A 23,211-nucleotide genomic window follows, 5' to 3' on the forward strand; every position below is an offset into this window, starting at 1 on the left:
GAACAAATTATGGTATATGACTGTATTGGAATTATTATCATTCTATAAGAAATTATAAGCAAGGAGTTTCAGAAAAGCCTGGAAAAACTCACATGAACTGATACTGTGTGAGGTGAAAAAAAACCAGAAGAACATTGTACGCAGTAACAGCAACATTGTGAGATGATCACTATGATGGATTTCGCTCTTCTCAGCAAATACAGTGAGACCAAAGAATTCTAAAAGAATTTTTATGTAAAATGCCATCTACATCCAGAGAAAGAACTATGAAGTCTGGATGCAGACCCAAGCATACTACTTATAGTTTTTTAAATTTTTCTTTTGTTTTTTCCTCCTTGTAGTTTCCCCTTTTGTTCTAATTGTTCTTTTTATGGAAATATGTGTAACATGATTGTGTGTATATACATATTCATTATATATATATATAAATAATCTATAATCACTTTACTTACTATCTTAGGTGGGGTGGGAGGGAGGGAGAAAACTTCACAAAAATGAATGTTTAAAATTATCTTAACATTTAATTTGAGAGGCAGCTAGGTGGTGCAGTGAATGGAGCACTGGCCCTGGCATCAGGAGGACCAGAGTTCAAATCCAACCTCAGACACTTACTAATTACCTAGCCTGTGTGACCTTGGGGCAAATCATGTAACCCCATTGCTTTGCAAAAAGAAAACAACCAAAAAAACTATGTTATTGGAAAAATTAATAAAATATTTTAAAAAAACTGAAAGAGACTAGTTTTCTGACTCTAGATGTTTCAAATGGGGGGGGAATAGAGAGGGAAGGAGAGGCTTGAGATAGGTATTAATTACTTTGAAAAAGGCTTTATCTTGATAATATTTAAAGGGAGAGCTGAATTTTTGGATTGAGAGATATGAGAGAAACAGAAGTTAAGCAAATGAGACAAACAGACATTCTTTTCAAGATGTGAGATTTCATCTGTCGAGCAGATATTCCCTCTTAAGAACATAAACTGCAACCCCTCCATTGAGTATCAAAATGTGGCAGAAAAGAAAGCTGAATTTGGAGAGTGCCTTTGGATCCTGGTTCTGACACTTTTGGGCAATTCATTTAAGCTTTTTCCCTCTGTTTCGCATTTGCAAAAGATGAAGTTAGTAATAGTTACTTTAGCTTAAAGTGAGTTAAGTGCTTTGTAAATCTAAAAGTTCTATAACAATGCCAGCTATTATATTACCTGATGAACCAGTGGCCTTTCTCATGAGAACATAAATATAGTGTGGTTCCTTCTTTCATACCCCCTACCCTGAGGAAAAAAGGTATGCCTCCAACTTACAAGAACAATGGAGGTAGAAATTGTTCATTTTTTTGGTTAAACTGTCTTATGATACTGTTAGTATTTTAGTTTTCTGGCTCAGGAAACCCCATTTTCTCCCTTAGTAAATAGATACAAGGAGAGTTTCCTATCTGTCTCCCAAAAACAGATAAAGAAATACATGATATAGCTAACTCTCTCTCTCTCTCTCTCTCTCTCTCTCTCTCTCTCTCTCTCTCTGTCTCTCTCAGGAGTGGTTATCCTCCAGCAGGGCCCAGTTCATTTCTAACTCACAAAAAAATTAAACCAGGAAGGTTCCTTTAAATCCTTCTTCTCTGGAGAAGAATCAGGAGCCAACTTGATGAACATCTTTGCAACAAACCAGCTGCAAATCACCACCTACCTGCTGCAATGGGTATCCCAACTAGGTTATAAATTAAGGCCAAGATCAGATTTATTCGTATTCTCCGGACAGTCCTCTTAGAAAGATGGATGCTAGCAACCACATCAAGCAAATCGTTCTGAAACACAAAAGCATATTTTGACTCAGGAAATCATTCCTTCTCTACACCCTTCCTTCCCCAAGTTAGGGGGGAAAAAAAGAAGTCATTAAGATGGATCCAGGCTCACCCTAATGAGGACAACATCAGCGGCTTCAATAGCTACATCTGTCCCTGTCCCAATGGCAATGCCAACATCGGCCTGTGCCAAGGCTGGAGAGTCATTCACTCCATCTCCTACCATGGCCACTTTCTTCCCTTGGTTTTGAAGCTCTTGCACCTTGGCCACCTTATGAGAGGGGAGAACCTCTGCAAAAACTTTATTAATGCCCACCTGTAAAGGAAAGAAAATCACAGTATGGTATCATAAGACAACAAAACTCTTTCATTCCTTCCTCTTGCACCAAGAACAGGTTCTGAAAGAAAACGATCAGTAGAAGTGGGCTACTCTGGGAAAGATAAAAGAATACTATCATCATGCTTTGACCGCCTACCTCTCAGATCTAGGAGGACTGAGAGAGCAGATTGGTTAGTAAGGCAGTATGGCAGAGTGGAAAGAGAGCTGGACTTAGGACTTTTTCTGAGTCTTAGTTTTCTCATCTTTAAATTGGGGATGGTAATGAAACTTGTACTACCTTCCCACAGGGCTGATGCAAAGAGAACATTATAAATTTAAAGGCACTGAGATATATATGTGGATTGTAATTATACTGTCAAGAAAGGAACTGGAAATGGATATATATATATATATATACAAGAAGAGTAAACATTTTGGGATGGCGACTAATAAAATATGAACCTAAGAAGCTTAAGGGAGATCACAGAATCATGGTGTTAGAACTGAAAGAGACCATCAAGACCTCCGATAGAGTATAAGCTTTTTGAAAGCAGAGACAGTTTCATTTCTGTCATTGTGTCCCCAGTGTTTACCACCATCCCTGGAATACAGTAAGTGCTTAATAAATGTTCATTGACTGAGATAATTTATTCTACTTCTTCCAATTTTAGGTGGTAATTATTAAAAAAAAAGTCCATGTATTCATGTGTACATCAGGTATTATCATTTTGTTATCACGAATATACCCAATAATTTGTACTAAGAATACTTTTACTAACATTAGTTTTATTCATGGAAATTGTTTGACATCAAAAAAGGTTCTCATACAGAACCATGGATTAACTCCAACCTATTCCTTTCATAGAGGAGAACACAAGTGACCTGGAAAGGCCTCACAGGGATTTAGTGGTTGAGATGAAGAAGTTTGGTCACAGTCATTAATTCTAGCTAAAGTTCTCAGGTAAACATCAGCGGATGGAAAAGTATTATCACCTCCACTTCTGGGTACAAGAAAAAGCAAATTCTGCTTTCCTACATCTATGCCCTAGAGTCCAAGATTTATGAAATGTAACTGAGAATTGCTCTCCAGGATTCCCATGCCATAAACCCCCTACCCTATAAATTTCCATGTCTTGAGTTTCAGTCAACTTCTGGAAAATAAGAATGATGCCTGCATGCAAATAAATTTAAGTCATGGATTACACTGCATGAGGCTATCAATATTTCATCAATTATTGCTAAAGATGAGACAATTTTAAGACATCTATCATAGTTTTCCTTTCTCATGATTTTTTCCCCCTTAGTTTTAATTTAATTTTTTATTTTATTTAAGGCACGGGGTTAAGTGACTCGCCCAAGGTCACACAGCTAGATAATTATTAAGTGTCTGAGGCTGGATTTGAACTCAGGTCCTCCTGACTCCAGGGTCAGTGCTCTATCCACTGTGCCACCTAGCTGCCAGCCTCCTCCTCATTTAGTTTTAATTCCTCTTTCACAATTTGACAAGTATGGAATTATGTTAAACACAATTGGACATATTCAACTTTTACCAACTTATTTGAGGCTGTGGGAAATGGGGAGAGAAGGGAGGGTGGTAGAAAAATATGGAACACATCAACCTGCAAATGTTGAAAAACCACCTTTGCATGTAATTGGAAAAATTAAATAAAACTTTAATAAAGGCTAAAAAAAAGTTATATCATCAGAGTTGTCCCAGGAGTCACTGTTAATCTTGTCTCTAAGGGTAGGGGCAGCTAGGTGGTGGAGTAGATAAAGCACTGGCCCTGGAGTCAGGAGTACCGGCATTCAAATCCGGTCTCAGACACTTAATAATTACCTAGCTGTGTGGCCTTGGGCAACTCACTTAACCCAGTTTGCCTTGCAAAAACCTAAAAAAAAAATCTTGTCTCTAAGGAGCTCCAGGCTTTGTTTTCCAACTCTCTTTTCTGATAGGACAATACGAAGTTAGAGGAAGGGGACCTGAATTTGCTCTTGCTTTCCCTGAGAGATCTTGGACAAGAAACAACTACCTTGGACCACAATTTCCATATTGGCAACATGAGGGTGTAGGATTCAACAATCTCTAAATCCTCTAAATCATTAAAATCTGCTTCCAACTATGAAATATCTAACACATTTCTATAATATTGAGAAATGATGACAACTTGGGAAAACCACAATCTCTGATATCTTCAGTTTCTTCATCTGTCAAATGAAAGGCTGGGGTTCAACTGAGTCTTAACTTGGGGTAAGCGTCCATGGTCAGATTTCAGAAGGGTCTCTGAACTTGGGAATAATTATATCTTTAATTACAGTAACTTCTCATTCAAATTTATAATTTTCTTCAATTTTTAAAAAACATTGCTCTGAAGAGGGACTCATGACCAAACTGCTTGAGGGGTTAAGGACCCCTGAACTATCCAATTTAAAAGTCTCTTCCAGCTCTAAAATTCTAATGAGGGAATCACACTGAAGCAGAGTGACAATAAGTTTTACTGGGCTGTCTGCTCCTGAGACATTTGGTTTTTGTACAGGGATCATAAAGTTTTAACCCAAAGGAACAAATCACTAAAGGTGGATTTGGGGACAGCTGATGGGCAAATAGAGGAGCTTTTTCAAGGTCCCTCATATCATACTATATAAAAATCTAATAATAAGGAGCTTTTCAGGTTTTGCAAAGTGCTTTACATACATTATTTCATTTGATCTTCAAAACAACTCTGTGAAGGAGATATGGTCATGAGTCTTATTTTTTGGATGAGAAAACAAGTATGGGGACATTAAGAGATGGACCCAAGATTACATAACTACATAACTATAACTATTTCGGATAGGATTCAAGTCTAGGACTTCTTGACCTTTAATCTAGAATATTTCTATTACTCAATGTTGTCCATTTCTCTTTTATTGACCTATAAGGATTATTACAGGAATGGAAAATGCATAAAAATGATGTTTAAAAGTAAGTTCAACTTTCAGCAAAGAAGATATCATCAATGGCACAATCATTGGCAGATAATATTTTTATGAATTTTTTTTACCCTAGATTCTGTTTTGGAATTCCATATTTGTATGCTACTATGTGACCAGAGCACATTACTAAAAGGGCAATGATAATACTTTCTGCTAACATTTGGAAAATTAATTGACATTCAGGAGCTATCATTTTATTTAGATACTGTAAGTGGAAGCAACCTTGTGATTATAATTGGATAACCTTTTCCCTAAAAAACAACCTAGCAGCACCCCATGTCCAAAACTCCTTGGAGGTAGACATGATATTGAAAATCAGTATCATAGCATTATTAGTTTTTTTTTTCAGGTTTTTGCAAGGCAAATGGGGTTAAGTGGCTTGCCCAAGGCCACACAGCTAGGTAATTATTAAGTGTCTGAGACCAGATTTGAACTCATAGCATTATTGTTAATCTAATTAACTATCTTGATATATGCTGAAAATCAACCTCAAATATATTCTGCAACGCTTCTTTCCTAGGCAAGATATAATCAGTTGAGAATTTTTAAAACCACAAGGTTTAAGGATGACAGGATTTAGAGCTAGAAACAATCTTTTTTTTTTTTTTTTTAGGTTTTTGCAAGGCAATTACTAAGTGTCTGAGACAGGATTTGAACCCAGGTACTCCTGACTCCAAGGCCGGTGCTTTATCCACTGCGCCACCTAGCTGCCCCAAGAAACAATCTTAAGGATCATCCTAACCCCTTAATTTTACACATGGGATCATATATCTAAAGCTGGAAATGATCTGAGAGGTCATTTAGTTCAACACTGTCCAGAACACAATGATATGAAGAGTCAACACAGCAAGATTTGAACCCATGCCCTCTGACTCCAAGCACAGCACCCCTTCTCATGTATATCTCACCCATGTATATCTCGCCTCTCCATTTAGACTGGAAGCTCCTTAAGCACAAGCACCCCCCCCCCCCCATCTATCTCTCACTTTTGTATCATTAGAGCCTAAAACAGTGTCTCGTTGAGAGTAATAGCCTAATAAATGCTTGTTGATTGATTGGTTTTCAGTTACCTGGAGTTACATTCTTTTGTTTTTTTTTTAGGTTTTTTTTTTTTTAGGTTTTTTTGCAAGGCAAATGGGGTTAAGTGGCTTGCCCAAGGCCACACAGCTAGGTAATTATTAAGTGTCTGAGACCGGATTTGAACCCAGGTATTCCTGACTCCAGGGCCGGTGCTTTATCCACTGCGCCACCTAGCCGCCCCCCCGACATTTATTTTTAATGAACTTTTCACAATGATGTATTCATTGTATATTTGTTCTCTTCCTTCTTATTGAATTTTGCTTCAATTCTTACAAATCTCTCCATATTTCTTTGAATATCTCATTTCTTATTGTACAATAATATCCCATTACATTTAGAAACCTTAGTTTTGGAAGCCAATCAATAACTACCTCTCTACTTTTTTTGCTATCACAAAGGATAATTTGGTATAGATCAGATTTTTGTTTGAGCATATTCCAGACAAGGACTTCAGTTTCCTGATCCTAAGGTCCCCTTGGACTAGCATATTGTGGCACAGGGGCCCAAGGCAGCCAGCCACAGAAATCCTTAAAGGATCCCCAAGAACACATGACAGCCAACAAACCCAACCCAACTGGAGGCAGACCTGCGTGGCGATTGCTTTCGCAGTTTTCCTGTTGTCCCCAGTGATCAGGACCACATCCACGCCCATGCTTTTGAGGGTATGGACAGCCAGGGCTGCCTCCTGCTTCACAGAATCTGCTATGGCTACCATCCCACAGAGCACCCCTGGGAAGAAAAATAATTTTAGTTAAGCAAATACAGAAAGTGAAGCAAAACAAAACCAGAGGAGAAGTGGGTTTGTTATCTCATTCCCTCCTATCACATCCTAAAGATCATACAGATGTCCCCAAAGTTTGAGTGTCATTTTTAATCTTTAATATTTTTTAGAGTTGTTTAAATTAGTTTTTAAAATAATCTTAAGTTTGGGGAGCATCATGGAATTTATATGATTTTTTTAAATAAATTTAAACAGTAGGTAGAGTATGTATGAGCAACCATTAATATTGCTGATAGCAACCAGGCTATAATGGGTTCTCTCCTCTATTCAAAGACAATTTTCTTATATCATTAAAAAAAAACAAGCTTCAATGAATCAATCAATCAATCAAATCCAATATTTGTGCCAGGCATTGTGTTAAGCACTAGGGAAACCAAAAAAAGGGGTTAAAAAAAAAACCAGACCTGCTGTCCAGGAGCTTGTAATCTAATGGGGAAGAAAACATATTAGCAAACATATACAGCAGGAAATAGGAACAGAGAGAAGGTCCAAGAATTCAGAAGGTAGGGAAAGGCTTCCTATGAAACAAGGAATTTTAGCTGGGACTTGATGGAAGTCAGCAGAGAGGGGAAGATTCGCCTACACCAGCTTACACATCGACATTCTTGGCAGTTTTCCCATTCTAGGCTTCTTCTAAGACTCAGTTCAAGTACTGTCTGCTTCAGGAGGGTTTTCTGACCTCTCACTGTTTGCTGGTATCATCAATTTGAAGGTTGCCTTCCATCTATTCTGCATATATCATTTATGCTCTGATTTATATGTGTGCTTCCTTCTCAACTCAAATGTAAACTCCTCGAGGGAAAGGGCCATTTTTGCTTTGTATAGCACTTTGCACAGTAACAAGTTCATACAACAAGTACTTAATAGAGCTGGTTAATTGATTGACTAATGAAATATTGGGCCATATAAATGGGAAGACTGAATTTGGGATGAAGGGTAGAGAAGAGATGCAGGGAGCAGGACTTCTCTAATTATTATGAATGATAAATAACAATGGTTTAACTGGAAAGGAAGATAACGTGAAAGAAGAAATGGCATTGAGACAAGGGGAAAAAAACAAAATGGGAAAAATACTTTGTCCAAATCCAAAGAAAAATGAAGAACCAAGTAAAAGGCATATAGACTAATATAGGCAATGAGCTAAAAGTGTTAAGACAAAACAAAAATGGAAGTTAATAGATAGTTTTAAGGAGAAGAAACTCAGAGGAGAATCCTGACAAGGTGATTCTGGGGGGAAAGCTTTGAGAAAAGGAAAAAAAAAAGACAGCAATGAAAAAATAGAAAGAATCTCTTAAGACTTTGAAAGGAAAAACAGCTTAAGTTATAATTTGTCTGTTAAATTTTAGATATAAGATATACCTTACTTTTATAAAATATACATGTTCTTGCATTGTTCTACAGGAAGTCAATTAAATGTCCTAGGGGAATTTACTATTTAAAGGATTTTTGCAGTAAGTGAACATCTTTTAGAAGTAAAGATTTTGACTTTATATATCAAGTTTTTTCACATAATATATTGGGCTCTTTTGAAGCAATTTTAGCCTAAAAGAAGACAGGCTATGATTATCATATGTTGCCAATTTGTGGAAGCTGGGAATGATCAGAAAACAGAAAGAGTAGGAATCAGAGGTCTAAAAATAGGCTGTCCAATGTCTCTGAAACAGAATTTTGACTATAGCAATAAAAGACAAAAGAAATGAAATAAAGTTTGTTTTATAGAATAGAAAAATTTTATATAGTTTAACTATATTTATAGTTATAGCAAAGCTGTATTTCAGTAAAATATATTTGACCAAGTTTCTCTCATGCTATGCTTGTGGACAGAATGGAGATGTGAGCTACCCAACAGTACTATTCATTAAATGATCAGACCAAATACACCCTGTACAAGTCAGTAAGGACAATAAACTAAATTAAAATAATAAATCTGGCTAGAGGTATGTTAGTAAATATTTAATAACTGGCTCTGATGGAGGAGGAATGTACATACAACATATTTTTAAGTTTTCTCTGCATTATTAACATCTTTTCCATCAATCTCCTAACCTTAGATAATCAATAGAACAATAAATCAAGCCCTGATTTATGTCTGCTGATTTCTAAGGTATAAATGTTCAAACTGAAAATTTAACAATTGGATATTACACAAGTCAGTGTGAATTGCACTCCTGGATTTGATCCACTAAAAGTATGCAGTTCCCTGGCCTGAGCAGTCCTAAAATTTTGAAGGGACATAACATGCAAAATCTAATGGAAGCAGCAGTATATAACACAGATCAGATTCATGCAAAGCCTTGCAAATACAGCTGCAGTTTAGGTATTGATGCCAGAAGAATGTGTAAATAACAAAAATGACACCATTGCCAAAGAGGTATATTTAACTCTTTGACCTATATTAATCTATATTTATGCCTTTTACTCTATTTTTCTTTGGATTTGGACAAATTAGTGTTTTCCCATTTTGTTTTTTTCCCTTGTGTCAATGCCATTTGTTCTTTCAAGTTATCTTCCTTTCCAGTTAAACCATTGTTATTTATCATTCATAACAACTAAAATTAGAGGTATAATTAGAGATAATGTACTTTCTAACATCATCTCATTTGAACCTTATATTTCTGCTCGTAGTTGAAAATTAAAACTATAAACAAATTAGAACAAATTAAAACAAGAACAAAAATCAAGAAATGCAGAAAGTTTATGATAAAACATTTTTATTTGCTAAAATCATTAAAAACATAGAAATAAATGGGAAGTACTATCTATGTAAAACCAAGAACTAGTATTATATATATATAAAATGGGGATAATCTAGAGTCCTTTCCAATAAGAACAAGAATAAAGCAAGGATGTTCATTTTTTAAAATAAAATTTTTAGGAATGCAAGCTATAAAAAGAAAAAAGAAATTTAGGGAATATTGCAATGATGAAAAAAATGATAGTTACATGAGAATCATAGAGAGACAATTAAAATTAATTAAAATAATCCCAAGAAAAGTTGAAGGATGTAAAAATGTAAAAGAATTTAAAAATTATTAGTATTTATTTTACAAACAACACTAAGGAGAGATAGAAAGAGAAATTCCATTTAATAATTACATGGGAGTCTACTTTTCAAGAAAGACACTAACTATATGACTTCCACTAAAAGACATTTTCCATAGATCTAAATAACTGGAGAAGTATTAATTGCTCAGAGGTAAACTACTACAAGATAATAAAAATGTTATTATTATCAAAATAAATTTAAACCATTCCAATCAAATTACCAAAGGATTACTTTATAGAGTTGGAAAAAACACTAAGTAAAAAAGAGAATGAAGAAAATCATTTTTTAAAATGGAAACAAAGGTCTAGCAATATCACATCTAAAACTATGGTACAGGAATTCAATAAATAAAATTATTTAGGACTATTTAAAAAATAGGTCAAATAGAACAGACTAGGTATACAACAAACAGAAATAAGCAAATACTGTGGTATGATGTGATAAAAACATTAATGGAGGTGTGGCTAGGTGGTACAGTGGATAGAGCAACAATCTTGGAGTCAGGAGGACCTGAGTTCAAATCCAGCCTGGGACAAGCCACTTAACCCCATTTGCCTTTCAAAAAAAAACCATTAATGGAGTAAGAGCTTACTGTCTATCATAAATTACTGGCAAAGCCAAGTCAGACAGGCAGAAATTAATTTTGGAGTAGACCAATTGTATCTTTATGCCATATGCCAAGATAAAGTGACAGATGGATATATGACAGACATACAAAGTCACATAACAAATAAATTAGAGGAGCAAGGAAGTTACTACTGTTTACAACTATAGATAAAAAATCTACAATCAAAGGATAGAAAAGATCCCAGAAGATAAACATAATTTTGATTACATGAAATAATAAAAAAAATTGCATAGACAAATGTAGTTAAAATTATAAGGGAAATAGGAAAAAATATTTGCAATCAAGTTTCTTTTATAAAGATCTCATTTCTGAGAAGTATAAGGAAGTGATTCAGATTTATAAAAAACAAGAGCCATTCCCCAACTGATAGGTAAGTCAAAGATTACAAATAGACAGTTTTTCAAAGAGTGAAATATCCAACCTATCAGCAGTTATATGAAAAAAATTCTCCAATCATAAAGAGAAAAATTCAAATCAAAGCAAATTTCAGGTTTGTCATCAAAATGACCAAAATGACAAAAAAAAGAAAAAAAAAGAAAATGTTAGAGGCTGAATGAAAACAGGCAGAACTACAAATTAATTTGGTGTTTTGGAAAAGAGACTTAAAATTATATTCAAAAAGTCATAAAGGGGCAGCTAGGTGGGGCAGTGGATATAGCACCACCCTGGAGTCAGGAGTACCTGAGTTCAAATCCAGGCACAGATACTTAATAATTACCTAGCTGCGTGGCCTTGGGCAAGCCACTTAACCACATTTGCCTTGCAAAAACTAAAAACAAAACAAAACAAAACAAAAAATCATAAAATTATACATACTCTGACCAAATGATACCACTAATAATTCCCAAAGAAATTAAAAATGAAAAGAAGGAAAAGGACCCATATCTACATAAATTGTATAGAAGTCTTTATATAATGGTAAAAACTGAAAACCAAAAGGGTATTCATCAATTTGGGCAATAATTGAAGAACTTATGGTATGTGAATGTGATGAAATATTATTGTACCACAAGAAATATAAAATGTATAATTTAAGAGAAACCTAGGAAGATAAGAGAGGTGATAGATTCAAGATATGCAATGAGATAAAACTTTTGTACATGGCTAATGTGGGAATTTGTTTTGCTTAATTATGCAGATTTTTTACAAGTGTTTTTGTTTCTTTTTCAACTGGTGGGAGGACAAGGGAAAAGAAAATAAATTCTTGTTAACTGAAAATTAAGTAAAATTAAATTTCAAAATAAGGATAGATTTTTGGCACTAATTCCTTTTAAAAATAAAGTGCTAAATGTGCTGGGCTAAAGCTTCATGCTCTTGTGGATATAAACAGATTCCTAAAAATCTAAACCTATATTGGAAGAAGGGTAATCTCGAATATCAATTGGAGGTAATTTTGGTGGGATGGGAAAGGATAAAATAATAAATTTGACTCAGAAGACACAGCATACACAAACAATAAACAATACACTACAAACTTACCATCAATAGCCACCAATATCGCAGTTTGCCCCTTCATTTCATGGTCTGTCATGGCATCACTGACATCAGTGGATATAGTTAAACCATTTCGTCGCATCCATTCCCGGTTCCCAATCAGCACGGAGTAGGTCTGGGACATACCTGCACCTGTCAAATAGAACCCATGTTGGGCATTAGATATAGAGCCCAGACTGTATTGCCAGAGTGGGCTAAAACAAGCTAGAATTTATATACCAGCTTAACTATAAAATTCCCACATTTAACTATCCAGGCAAAGAGTTTGCCAGTATTATCCATTCTACCTATAACACCACAATAATATTGTTTATAGAAAGGGAAGAAGGAAAATAGAACGATTAAATATATACATCTGAGACTGAAACATCTGATGATATATGGCACACTCATGAAGATTCTACCAGGGTAGCAACTGTCTTTAGCTTCATTTTGTGTAGCTTAGTTTAGAGCAATCTCTGGAATATTGTGGGTACTTAATAAATGTTTACTGCTCGACTGATTATTTCTTTTATCATAGTTCAAATTCTATCTCAGACACTTTCTAGATTGTGTGACCCTAGACAAGTCACTACGTCTTTCTCAGCCTCAGTTTCCTTACCTGTAAAATGAGGAAAATAATGTCACCTCTTTCACAAAAGGGATAAAAAGCGAGGTGAATTGCTCTGCAAATATAGAGTGCTATATAAAAACTAACTATGATATTTATAATATCTTCTGCCTTTACAAATGATAGTTGGTGATTCTATAGCAAAGGGTTCTTATCCTTTTTTATGTCATGGGCCTCTTTGGCAGTCTGGTGAAATTTATGAAACCCCTTCTTAGAATAATGTCTTTAATGCATAAAATAAAGTACATGAGATTACAAAGGAACTAAGGATATTGAGATCAGTTGTCAATTTTGTATTTTCAGAGTCCAGGTTAAGTATCCCCATTAATGTCATGTCTTGTGATTTTCTTAGTACCAAACACACTCTTTCCAATACAATAATTTAGTACAGAGCATAGGACCTTCTATATAGTAGTTTCCTTAGCAAATAAATGCTTGTTGAATTTTGCTGAATTCGTCATGCTAGTCTATGAAGGGATTTAATTTCTAAGGGCCACCATTTTAGCTATTATTAGGACCATTTCTAATTGGCTTCCCTAGACAGGAAAACCTAGAGCTCCATTTTCAGAGTACTAGTTGTATTTAATGATTAATGCCACAACCCCAATCTTCCATCCCATCCAGAGTGGACATGAAACTGTCACAGATTTAGGGTACTTGGTTATTTCCTGTTAAGTCTCCAGTTGCCAACTTTCTAATGGTCAGTGGTGGTATAACACCAGCTAAGAGGCATAAGCTAGTCTAAGTTGTTAGATTTGAATAATTTGTGCCTGTTTTATATTTCTCCACTATTACTAATCTGAATTTCACTGAACAAGTAATCTGTTTTATCTAGTTTTCCTTTTTGTTTGTTTGTTTTTTTTGGTTTTTGCAAGACAATGGGGTTAGGTGACTTGCCCAAGATCACACAGTTAAGTAATTATTAAATGCCTGAGGCCACATTTGAACGAAGGTCCTTCTCACTCCAGGGCCTGTGCTCTATCTACCCCACCACCTAGCTTCCCTTTTTCTAGTTTTTTTTTCAAAGATTATTATAACTTTGATATATATACATTGAAGGTACCTTTTTAGAAGAGAGTAAATTTTTCCATCAGTTTTTTATAATAAGCAAACAAAAAAAGCATGATGAAATTTTGCACTCTATAATTTTAGATACTTGTGTAATGGTAAAGACATTGGTTTCTGTAAAATACCATTTATGAAAAAGCCTGTTCCCTTTTAATCCTCCCTGCTTAACACAATTTCTAGCACAAAGTTAGTATTTAATAAATGTTCTACTCTGGAGATAAATAGCATCTATTTCATGGGGTTGTTTTAAAATAATAGTTGTAAAATTCTTTTCAAACCTTCAGACTTTACATATATTATTAATATTTATCTCACTACATTTGTGATTTATTCTTATATAATTTTGTGTATGGGCAAAGGAGATACATGGGTTGGTATTAATATTTTCACATTTTGGGGTTTTGTCAGGGTGGGGGGGTATGATGTTTGGAAATTTTCTACACCTTTGTTTTCCACCCTCCCTTCTAATATCTATTGAATTGATCTTTAAATACACTCAAAATTATATCCTCTTAAACAAAAACCTCTTCTATGTATATTTAATTAAGCTTGGCTACTTTTCCCATCCTTATTCTCTTCATTACCACACCTTCTAGAATGTTTGTCCTTCATTTTTTCAAAGAAGACCACAATATACAAAGAGGTGATGCCATGACAAGCACATGAATTGGATTTGAGTGAGAGGGTGCTGTGCTAAGTCACCAGCTTCACTTTCTCTGGGTCATCTGGGTCCAGATTGAAGATGATCCTGGATGCAGGACATTGAGTGATTTGCCCAAGGTCACACAGCTGGTAAGTGGCAAGTATCTAAGTTGGATTAGAACATCCATCCTCCTGACTCTAAGGCCAGTACTCTAACCACTGTGCCATCTAGCTGCTCATACCTTCTAGAAGCACATCTAAGACTATCCCAATATGGTGGATACAATATTCTTAATAGAAAAAGAATTTGATAGAGGAAAAAAATTTTAAATAGATCTTTTTTTTAAATCTGTTTCTTGTCATCCTTCTGTTTTTACTATTAAAGGTCCCTAGAAATACTTTGTTTGTTTGGATCTCTCTTTAAACTTTTAAAAAGATGTCTTTTCCTTCACTGCTTCTCAGTTTTATGAAGTGATAATCAAAACCATCCCCATCTTTCTTCATAATGTTTTATGAATGTGTTTATATTCTATACTGGGTGCTGCCTTTGGTGGCCATAGTTCTCAGTCTGTTAAAGAGTTTAAGCATTTGCTTAGATAATCTCTAGGCTCTTTTGGGCTTCATGTCATAATGAATGACTTGGTTAAAATTCCAAACCTAATTTTTAGAATACAACCAAACTGACTTCCCTGTTCTTTACGTGTTGCACTTCATTTCCCATCAGTTCTCCTACATACTCGGAATGAACTTCTTTAACTTCAGCTCACAAAAATCACTCTCCAATATTACCTTCTATGTGAAGCTTTTCCTGAGGCCCCCAAATCTAATTTCCCCTCTCAAATCACCTTGTATTTAACTACTTTGTACGGTTTCTCTTCTGTATATATTTATAAGGACTTAAATTATCTTCTTAAAAAAGGTATAGTATTCATGATATACTCTCATTTTGATACATCTTATAGAAAAGGATAGCAGATGATTATGAGTTGTATTTTAACACCATTAAGCAGTAGAAGAAAAAACTAATTTAAAAAACTTAGCAAGAAACCCAACTAAGAAAAGTCATCCTAAACATTTTAATGGATAAAGAGATAACAGACAGTAAAAAGATGCAAAATTTGAGCAAGGATTTCTATAACAAACTTTTTTCACTATCGAGGACATCTGGGTTATCAACACATGAAAAACCATGTAAATGAAAAAATGCCTTTTGTTCAAATGACGAAATGCAGTTGGACTGACAACTTATTAAGCTCATCCATGTGGCCCGGAAAGAAATTTGTAAATAGTAAATGAGTTGTCTCTAAAGTTGAACAGGGGAAGAATGTCTGGCTCTTTGAATTACCCCTAAGCTTTCTCCTGAAACTAAGGCACATTTTCCCAATAATGTTGTTTGGCTATGATTCACAGTTCTCTATTGATTCTAAAGAAATGAAGTTAAAGACCATCAAAAAAGGCAATGGAGGAATCTGATGGCTCAATCAGACCACAATCTATTCCAGAAGAAGTAATGAAATATGAGTACTGCAAATGATGTAATCAACAAAAATATGCTAAAAAGTAGGTGAACTGGTCACACTGAAACAATGAGTGATAAATGATAGGCAGAGTCGTATCTTCAGGATGTCAGGAAAAGATAAGGAAGGCTCTTAGGATTATGAGTAAACTCTTGCTAGATAAAAAAAAGTGGATGAGATGACCACATCAGAGAATGAAAGGGAACAAATTGATATACAGACTGTGTTCCACTGGAAAGTCATTTTCAAGGTGTCAACAATTCAATTGAGTCCAGCCATTTAATTTTGTAGATAAAGAGAGGCCTCTTTGTGACCAAGATCATAGAATTAGTAATTAACACAGCCAAGATTCAAACTCTGGTCCTGTTGTTTACAAACCCATGTTCTTCCTATTATGCCACACTAGCCCTGTCATGAACCAGCTAAAAAAAAAAAAAAAAAAAAAAGCTCTGTGAGCTTTTCCTGCCTTCATCTGCCTAGCTCTTAACATTTTACTTCACCTTCATTAGAAGGAGAAAAAAAGGAAAGGAAAAGAGGTAAAATCTTAAATTAATTAAACAAAGTAGATGTTAAAAATGCAATGACAGGGTGGCTAGGTGGCGCTGTGGATAGAGCACCGGCCCTGGAGTCAGGAGTACCTGGGTTCAAATCCAACCTCAGGCACTTAATAATTATCTAGCTGTGTGGCCTTGGGCAAGCCACTTAACCCCATTTGCCTGGAAAAAACCTAAAAAAAATGCAATGACAGGGGCAATTAGGTGGCACAGTGGATAGAACACTGGCCCTGGAGTCAGGAGGACCTGAATTTAAATATGGTCTCAGACTCTTAAAAACAATTACCTAATTGTGTGACCTTGGACAAGTCAAGTCATTGCCTTACAAAAACAACCCCCCCCAAAAAAATGCGATGACACACTGTAACCTAAAGAGATCATAAAAAAGAGCAAAGGACCTACAGGAACAAAAATATGTAGAGTAGTCATTTTCATGGTGGCAAAACATTGGAAACTGAGGGGATGGACGGTCAATTAATTGGGAAATGGCTGGACAAGCTGTAGTATAGGAATGTAATGGAACACTATTATGGAATAAGAAAGGATAGTAGTATAGGAATGTAATGGAACACTATTATGGAATAAGAAAGGATGAACAGGAAAATTTCAGGAAAACCTGGAAAGACTTGTGAGAAATGATATAAAGTGCAATGAGCAGAACTAAGAAACACTGTACACCAGTATCAGCAATATTGTATATGAGAAGTAGCACAAATGACATGGCTGAGAATGACTAAACAAGACAAGGGGGAAATTTTGTATCAAGAATGAGAGACAAGAGAGGGATAGATAGAGAGGTTCCCCTGGGTTTCTAAAACAAAGATACTAAGTTTCTAGCATGCTAGTTCTGTCCTTTGTGGAGCAGCTATGTAATATCACAGATCTAAAGCTAGAATATATGAAAGGCCATAGAGTCTAACTTCCTCATTTTTGTAGATGAGAAAACTGAGGCCCTGGGAGAATAAAAGATTTACTCATTGCCACACAAGTAGGAAGCCTCAGAGACAAGATTTGAACCCAGGTTCTTGACTTCACAGATAGGGATTTTTCCACTCCACCAGGGGTTCCATAAGCATTAGTAGATAACATTCTAAGTTCCAAAGAAAAGGGTAATACCCCTATCTCCCATTACCACTGAATACTGTGTGGATTAGAAAAGGTTTTTGTGTGTGACCTGGCTCTATGTATCACACCCACCCATCTGCACACCTTTTTCCAGGCTAAGTTGGAAATCACAACAGAAATACTTGGCAAGTTTGCCTCTGTGGTTTGGCACCATTCCACTTTAACCCAATCAAGTTCTGACTATTGATATCTCCCCAGAGCCAAAGGCAATGATCATTGAAACCTCTTTCAGCAGGAAGGCTGCCACCAACACCATTCAGATGATTGCTCTGTTCCTTTAAAGAGTCTTCAACCTGTGCCAGGATGGCTTCAACATTGCTGACTTTACAGCCAATTCCACACCCAGGGACAGCCTGGAAGTCCGTGCAATACCCCAGAGTTTCAGTTCCAAGTTCCTGTGAAAGAAGGATGAGATGGAGAAAAAGAAACAAGAGTCAGGTGGAAGGAAGTGATGAATGGAGAATAATGTCACATATTGATCAACCTTATCAAAAAACATATGGTAAATAAGATTTCTGAATGAACAAGTTTCTATACAAGTAAGATTTTACAGTGTTTCCAGTTAAATTGCCCATGTTAAGTTTCAATGTTTATTGATCATATCTTTCAGTCTGTTCCAGTTGTCTCTGGCCAATGTCTTTGTGGGACCTATGACCTTTACCATCGTGTTCAAGATGTCAAAGAGAAAAAAAAATCAATAGGGCCTCCCAGACAAAGCAATATATATATCTATGGCTGAAAAATCTTGGACAAATAGCTTCTAATTCTTATTTGCCAAAAATACCTTTGACATTTAGTTGACTTTTACAGGGTCTCTCCATTATATTTCTGACAACTGATGATACAGTCTGCCTGGCATGAAGGACCTTCAATTTGAGACATATCCCTGCTTATATATTGTGTAGTAGATAGAAAGAATATTGGCTTCAAGTTCCAACTCTGATGCATACTGGCTATGTGACCTTGATTAATGATTAACCCTCTCAGTAACCCAGGAAACATTCAAAGACTGCAAAGTCACAGGACTGGTACTCAGAATGAAATCACAGGTCCAAAACCACACAAAGATTTCAGGAACACTTCAGTTCCACAGTGGAATCATATTAGCACTGCATGTAAGACATGTAAGACATGTAAGAAAGGTGTCAGGAAGCCTTACCTACCAAGGCACTGATTGTGAAAAAACAGAAGTGAGGTTGGGTCATCACCTCTGGGTACCCACCTCTTTACAGTATTTAGTGACAGCCACACCTAGAGGATGCTCACTACTGGCTTCAGCAGTGCCAACAATAGCCAGAACTTTCCTCATTGGTAGGGAAACCATGTCGACCAACAGAAGAACCCTCATGACTCTTGGGACGCCATAGGTGATGGTTCCAGTTTTGTCAAACATCACGGTCTTGATCTGTTAGGGGAAAAACCGCAGTGGATGATGCCACCTGTGACTCCCTAGGGTATAGTGGTGGGGGTGCTCCTTTGGGATTAGGGGCCCAGGATTAAGGCTTGGCTTTGCCTCCAATTATCTGGGTGAGCCTTCAGGGAGCTATGTAACTATCCTAACTCTCACTCTATAAAATGAGGGGGTTTTACTAGACAACTTCTAGGGCCCCTCCAAATTCATTCCAAATCTACGACCGACTGTATCTGAGCCTAGATTACACTGCTAGAATCAAAGGGTTAGAAGGGGCATTCAGAGTTCACATCATCCAGACTTCTGTTTCTGGCAGAACCAGCAATGCCAAGTCATCTCAGATAAGTAAAAGTCTGTGCCATTTAAAAAGATTCACAGGGGCAGCTAGGTGCCACAGTGAACAGAGCACCAGCTCTGGAGTCAGGAGTACCCAAGTTCAAATCCAGCCTCAAATACTTAATACTTATTAAGCTGTGAGAACTTAGGAAAGTCACACAAACCTCACCAAAAACTAAAAAAGATTCACAAAGAAAAAGATTTAGACCTCCCTCTATAGCTAAATCTCAGGACCAGAAATTTATTCTGATTGTCTTGCCACCAAAGCCTGGAGGAAGCATAGGCAAGGGTTACCTAGGCGAAGCTTTGAGGGATACTCATGTGTCAAATTTGTAACTAAATATAATTGTGACACAAGAAAACTCTATTACTTAGACCATATATTCATTTTGTGATAAGCTGAGTTCTGTGTTTCTGAAGCTCAAAGGTCTGGAGGCCCAGTAACACAAGAGGCAGAGGGATTTTCAAACTTTAACCAGGGACACACAAACACCTCACCACAGATTACTGACTATTTTGTGCCATTGCTCAAATTTGTTCAAATAGAAACAAAGACCATTTACTAGGCTTCCCTTGTATGAGAACCCAAAAGCTAAAGTTGGATAATACTGGATTCAGGGTCCCAGGATGCAAGGATGAGAATGAGGGCAGGGATGGGTAGGTCTGATGGAAGGGAGGGTTTAAGTTTTCAAGACTGTTGTTTTGTGATCCTGCCCAGGGCCCACCACCAGGGAACCATCAACAGTGCTGCAGTGGGGGGCTTCTGCTTCAGTGAAAAGCTTTGGGGGGAGGTTATTCTCAGATCTGGGACTTCAGAGACTGTCTTATCCAATCTGAACGTGTATGCAAGCTGAGTCACTTTGCTGTCTCTGGGATGAATTTTATCCAGATACTATCTGAGGATAAACATCAGCAACAGTTGCTTCCTCCTCCAAGAGTCCAATTCTTGCCTCTCAAGAAAGAGTCCCGAAATACAAACCCATTTTTTTCTTTTACCCCACAGAGAGGTACAATAGGGACAGGGCCCCTCATACCCGGTGTGCCATTTCAAGTGGCTTTCCTCCTTTGATGAGAATTCCATTTTGGGCAGCCACCCCTGTTCCAACCATCACTGCTGTGGGTGTGGCCAAGCCCAGAGAGCAAGGACAGGCAATACACAACACCGTGATGGAAGTCTGGAACGCAAACCGAATAATTACTTCTGCCTGGGAGATATGCTTGTTAGCATTCTGAAAAGTGAAGAAAAGGAAAAAGCAGGGTGAGATTTAGGCAAGAAGGCTCACAAAATTCTGAAATTGAATGGAACTATTGAAGGAGCAGACCCTGTAATCTTGTTTTTTAACTGGGATTCAAGGAAATTACATTCTAATTTTGTCTCCCCTGCCTGGGTAGTTTCATGCAAATCATTTAATTGGTTCATATCTCAGTTTTCCTATCTACAAAAGCCAAATATTCTACTGATTTCCCCCAAAAGAAATACTGTGGGAGAAACCTTGATAATAAAAGAATGTTCTATGTGGCAACTTGAAAAATTAGAAAAGTATTTTAAAAAACTCAAAATGCATCTGGTAGCAATTTATGATTTTCACATTTTCTGTTCTTTAAAGCAGAAAAAGCATTCATGTTCACTGATTTTGGGCATGTTCATAATAATAAAAAGAAAAGTTTCAATTTAAAAAGTGATAAATATCCACTCACTTTAGGGTAATATGAGTCTTTTAATATGAACTGAAAATCCCTGGATTAAGCTGACTAGTTTTTTAGTGTTCTAAAAAATTTCAGATTTATGATAATAAATGTTTCTTTCACTTGACTCAATTAAAAACACCTTTCCTAAATCAAAAATATTGCAATACAATTTCCTATTTCTGCCCCTGCTTTATTAGATAAATATGAAATATGGGTTTCATTTATAAAAACTGATGGAGACAAGGTATGACTATTATTAGCAAAGGGAATTCCCAAGTGAGGAAACTCTTTACCAATGATTGCTGATACCTTCTCTGTAATCTATAGTCTTAAGAGGCTCCTAGAGCAGAGGAGTCAAATATGCAGCACACTAGTCACCACATTCCCAAGAACAGCCCAACCAGGTTAAAATGTAATAGGGAGATATTTAACAAAATAAAAAATACAATAAAAATAATGTTAAAATGTGATTTCCTAGGACAACATGCAGCCCCAGGGATCCTTATGAGCAGCTTGGTGCAGAAACTTAGTTTTTTTGTTGTTGGTTTTGTTTTTTTGTTTTTTTAGGTTTTTGCAAGGCAATGGGGTTAAGTGGCTTACCCAAAGCCACACAGCTAGGTAATTATTATGTGTCTGAGGCCACATTTTAACTCAGGTACTCCTGACTCCAGGGCTGGTGCTCTATCCAGTACGCCACCTAGCCGTCCCCAGAAACCCAGTTTTGATCTGAGTTTGACTCCACTGAACTAGACCACTAGGGTCACCTAGTCAGTATTTGGTACAGGAAAGACTTGAACGCAGATAATTCTGGGCTTCATGGCCATTTCCCTAATCCACTATGTCTCTGCTATGAACTATAAAAGCTGATTATTCTCACAGTTAATAGAGCACTAGCCCTGGAGTTAGGAGGACCTGAGTTCAAATGTGAAATTCAGACATCTAAAACTTACTTTAACTGTGTAAACATAGGCAAGTCACTTATCCTCATTGTTTTGAAAAAAAAATTTTATGGTTCTTACATAAATAATATTTTTATTCTTTAATGAGTATTTAGACATTTCTGTTTGATTTTTCAAACAAATAAAGACAGATCTGGAAAATTGGAGAAATATTCACTGTGCCTAAGTAGGTCAAACCAATTATAATAAAATTACCAATTCTACCTAAATTAATTTCTTATCAGTCAAACTACAAAAGAATTATCAGTGTCATAACAATTAAACTACAAAAGAGTTAGAATGGAACTACTAAAGGAGTTTATTTTTATTCAGAAAAAATGGTATCAAAATTCACTGAAAGAACAAAAGATCAAGAATATTAGCGGAATCAATGAAAAGAATGTGAAGGTAGATAAAACTACTGCAACCAAGATCAAAAGAAATGTAGTCAACTGGAAACAATCTTTACAACCAATGTTTCAGACAAAGGACTCATTTCTAAAATATACAGAGAACTGAGTTGTATTTAAAAAAAAAAATCCATTCCCCAGTTGACAAATGGTCAAAGGCTATGCAAAGGCAGTTTACAGATGAGGAGATCAAAGCAATCCATAGTCATATGAAAAATTGCTCTAAATCATTACTTATTAGAAAAATGTTTATTAAAGCTTCTCTGAGGTATCACCTCACACCTCTCAGACTGGTCAATACGACCAGAAAGGATAATGATCATTGTTGGAAGGGTAGTAGGAAAACTGAGACACTATTACATTGTTGGTGGAGCTGTAAACTTATCTATACCCTGAAGAGATGAAGAAAAAGGGTAAAAACATCACTTATACAAAAATATTCATAGCAGCCCTGTTTGTGGTGGCAAAGAATTGGAAATCAAATAAATGTCCTTCAATTGGGGAATGGCTTAGCAAACTGTGATACATGTATGTCATGGAACACTATTGTTCTATTAGAAACCAGGAGGGATGGGAATTCAGGGAAGCCTGGAGGGATTTGCATGAACTGATACTGAGTGAGATGAGCAGAACCAGAAAAACATTGTACATCCTCACAACAACATGGGGGTGATGATCAGCCTTGATGGATTTGCTTGTTCCATCAGTGCAACAAGCAGGAGCAATTTTGGGCTGTCTGCAATGAAGAATACCATCTGTATCCAGGTAAAGAACAGTGGAGTTTGAACAAAGTTCA

At 36.2% G+C, this 23,211-nt stretch overlaps 1 protein-coding gene and 1 long non-coding RNA gene across 5 annotated transcripts in view; one reads left to right on the forward strand and one right to left on the reverse strand.

The window, feature by feature from the left end:
* LOC141508514 (uncharacterized) overlaps nucleotides 1–3,841 on the forward strand; it is a 28,767-nt gene extending 24,926 nt beyond the window's left edge. For all 3 annotated transcript variants that reach the window (XR_012474452.1, XR_012474451.1, XR_012474453.1), the window contains exon 5: nucleotides 1,528–3,841. This is a non-coding gene — a long non-coding RNA (uncharacterized LOC141508514). The remainder of the gene's footprint in view (nucleotides 1–1,527) is intronic.
* The window catches only part of ATP7B (ATPase copper transporting beta), a 146,529-nt gene that overhangs the window by 7,727 nt on the left and 115,591 nt on the right, over nucleotides 1–23,211 (reverse strand). For both annotated transcript variants that reach the window (XM_074217193.1, XM_074217194.1), the window contains exons 14-20: nucleotides 20,413–20,607; nucleotides 18,854–19,036; nucleotides 17,855–18,026; nucleotides 12,101–12,247; nucleotides 6,753–6,895; nucleotides 1,907–2,110; nucleotides 1,680–1,797 (exon numbers count right to left, since the gene is read on the reverse strand). In XM_074217193.1, the coding sequence (XP_074073294.1) occupies nucleotides 1,680–1,797; nucleotides 1,907–2,110; nucleotides 6,753–6,895; nucleotides 12,101–12,247; nucleotides 17,855–18,026; nucleotides 18,854–19,036; nucleotides 20,413–20,607 (1,162 nt within the window). The remainder of the gene's footprint in view (nucleotides 1–1,679; nucleotides 1,798–1,906; nucleotides 2,111–6,752; nucleotides 6,896–12,100; nucleotides 12,248–17,854; nucleotides 18,027–18,853; nucleotides 19,037–20,412; nucleotides 20,608–23,211) is intronic.

This window comes from Macrotis lagotis, chromosome 1 (genome assembly GCF_037893015.1).
Source record: "Macrotis lagotis isolate mMagLag1 chromosome 1, bilby.v1.9.chrom.fasta, whole genome shotgun sequence".
Classification (NCBI taxonomy): Eukaryota; Metazoa; Chordata; class Mammalia; order Peramelemorphia; family Peramelidae; genus Macrotis; species Macrotis lagotis.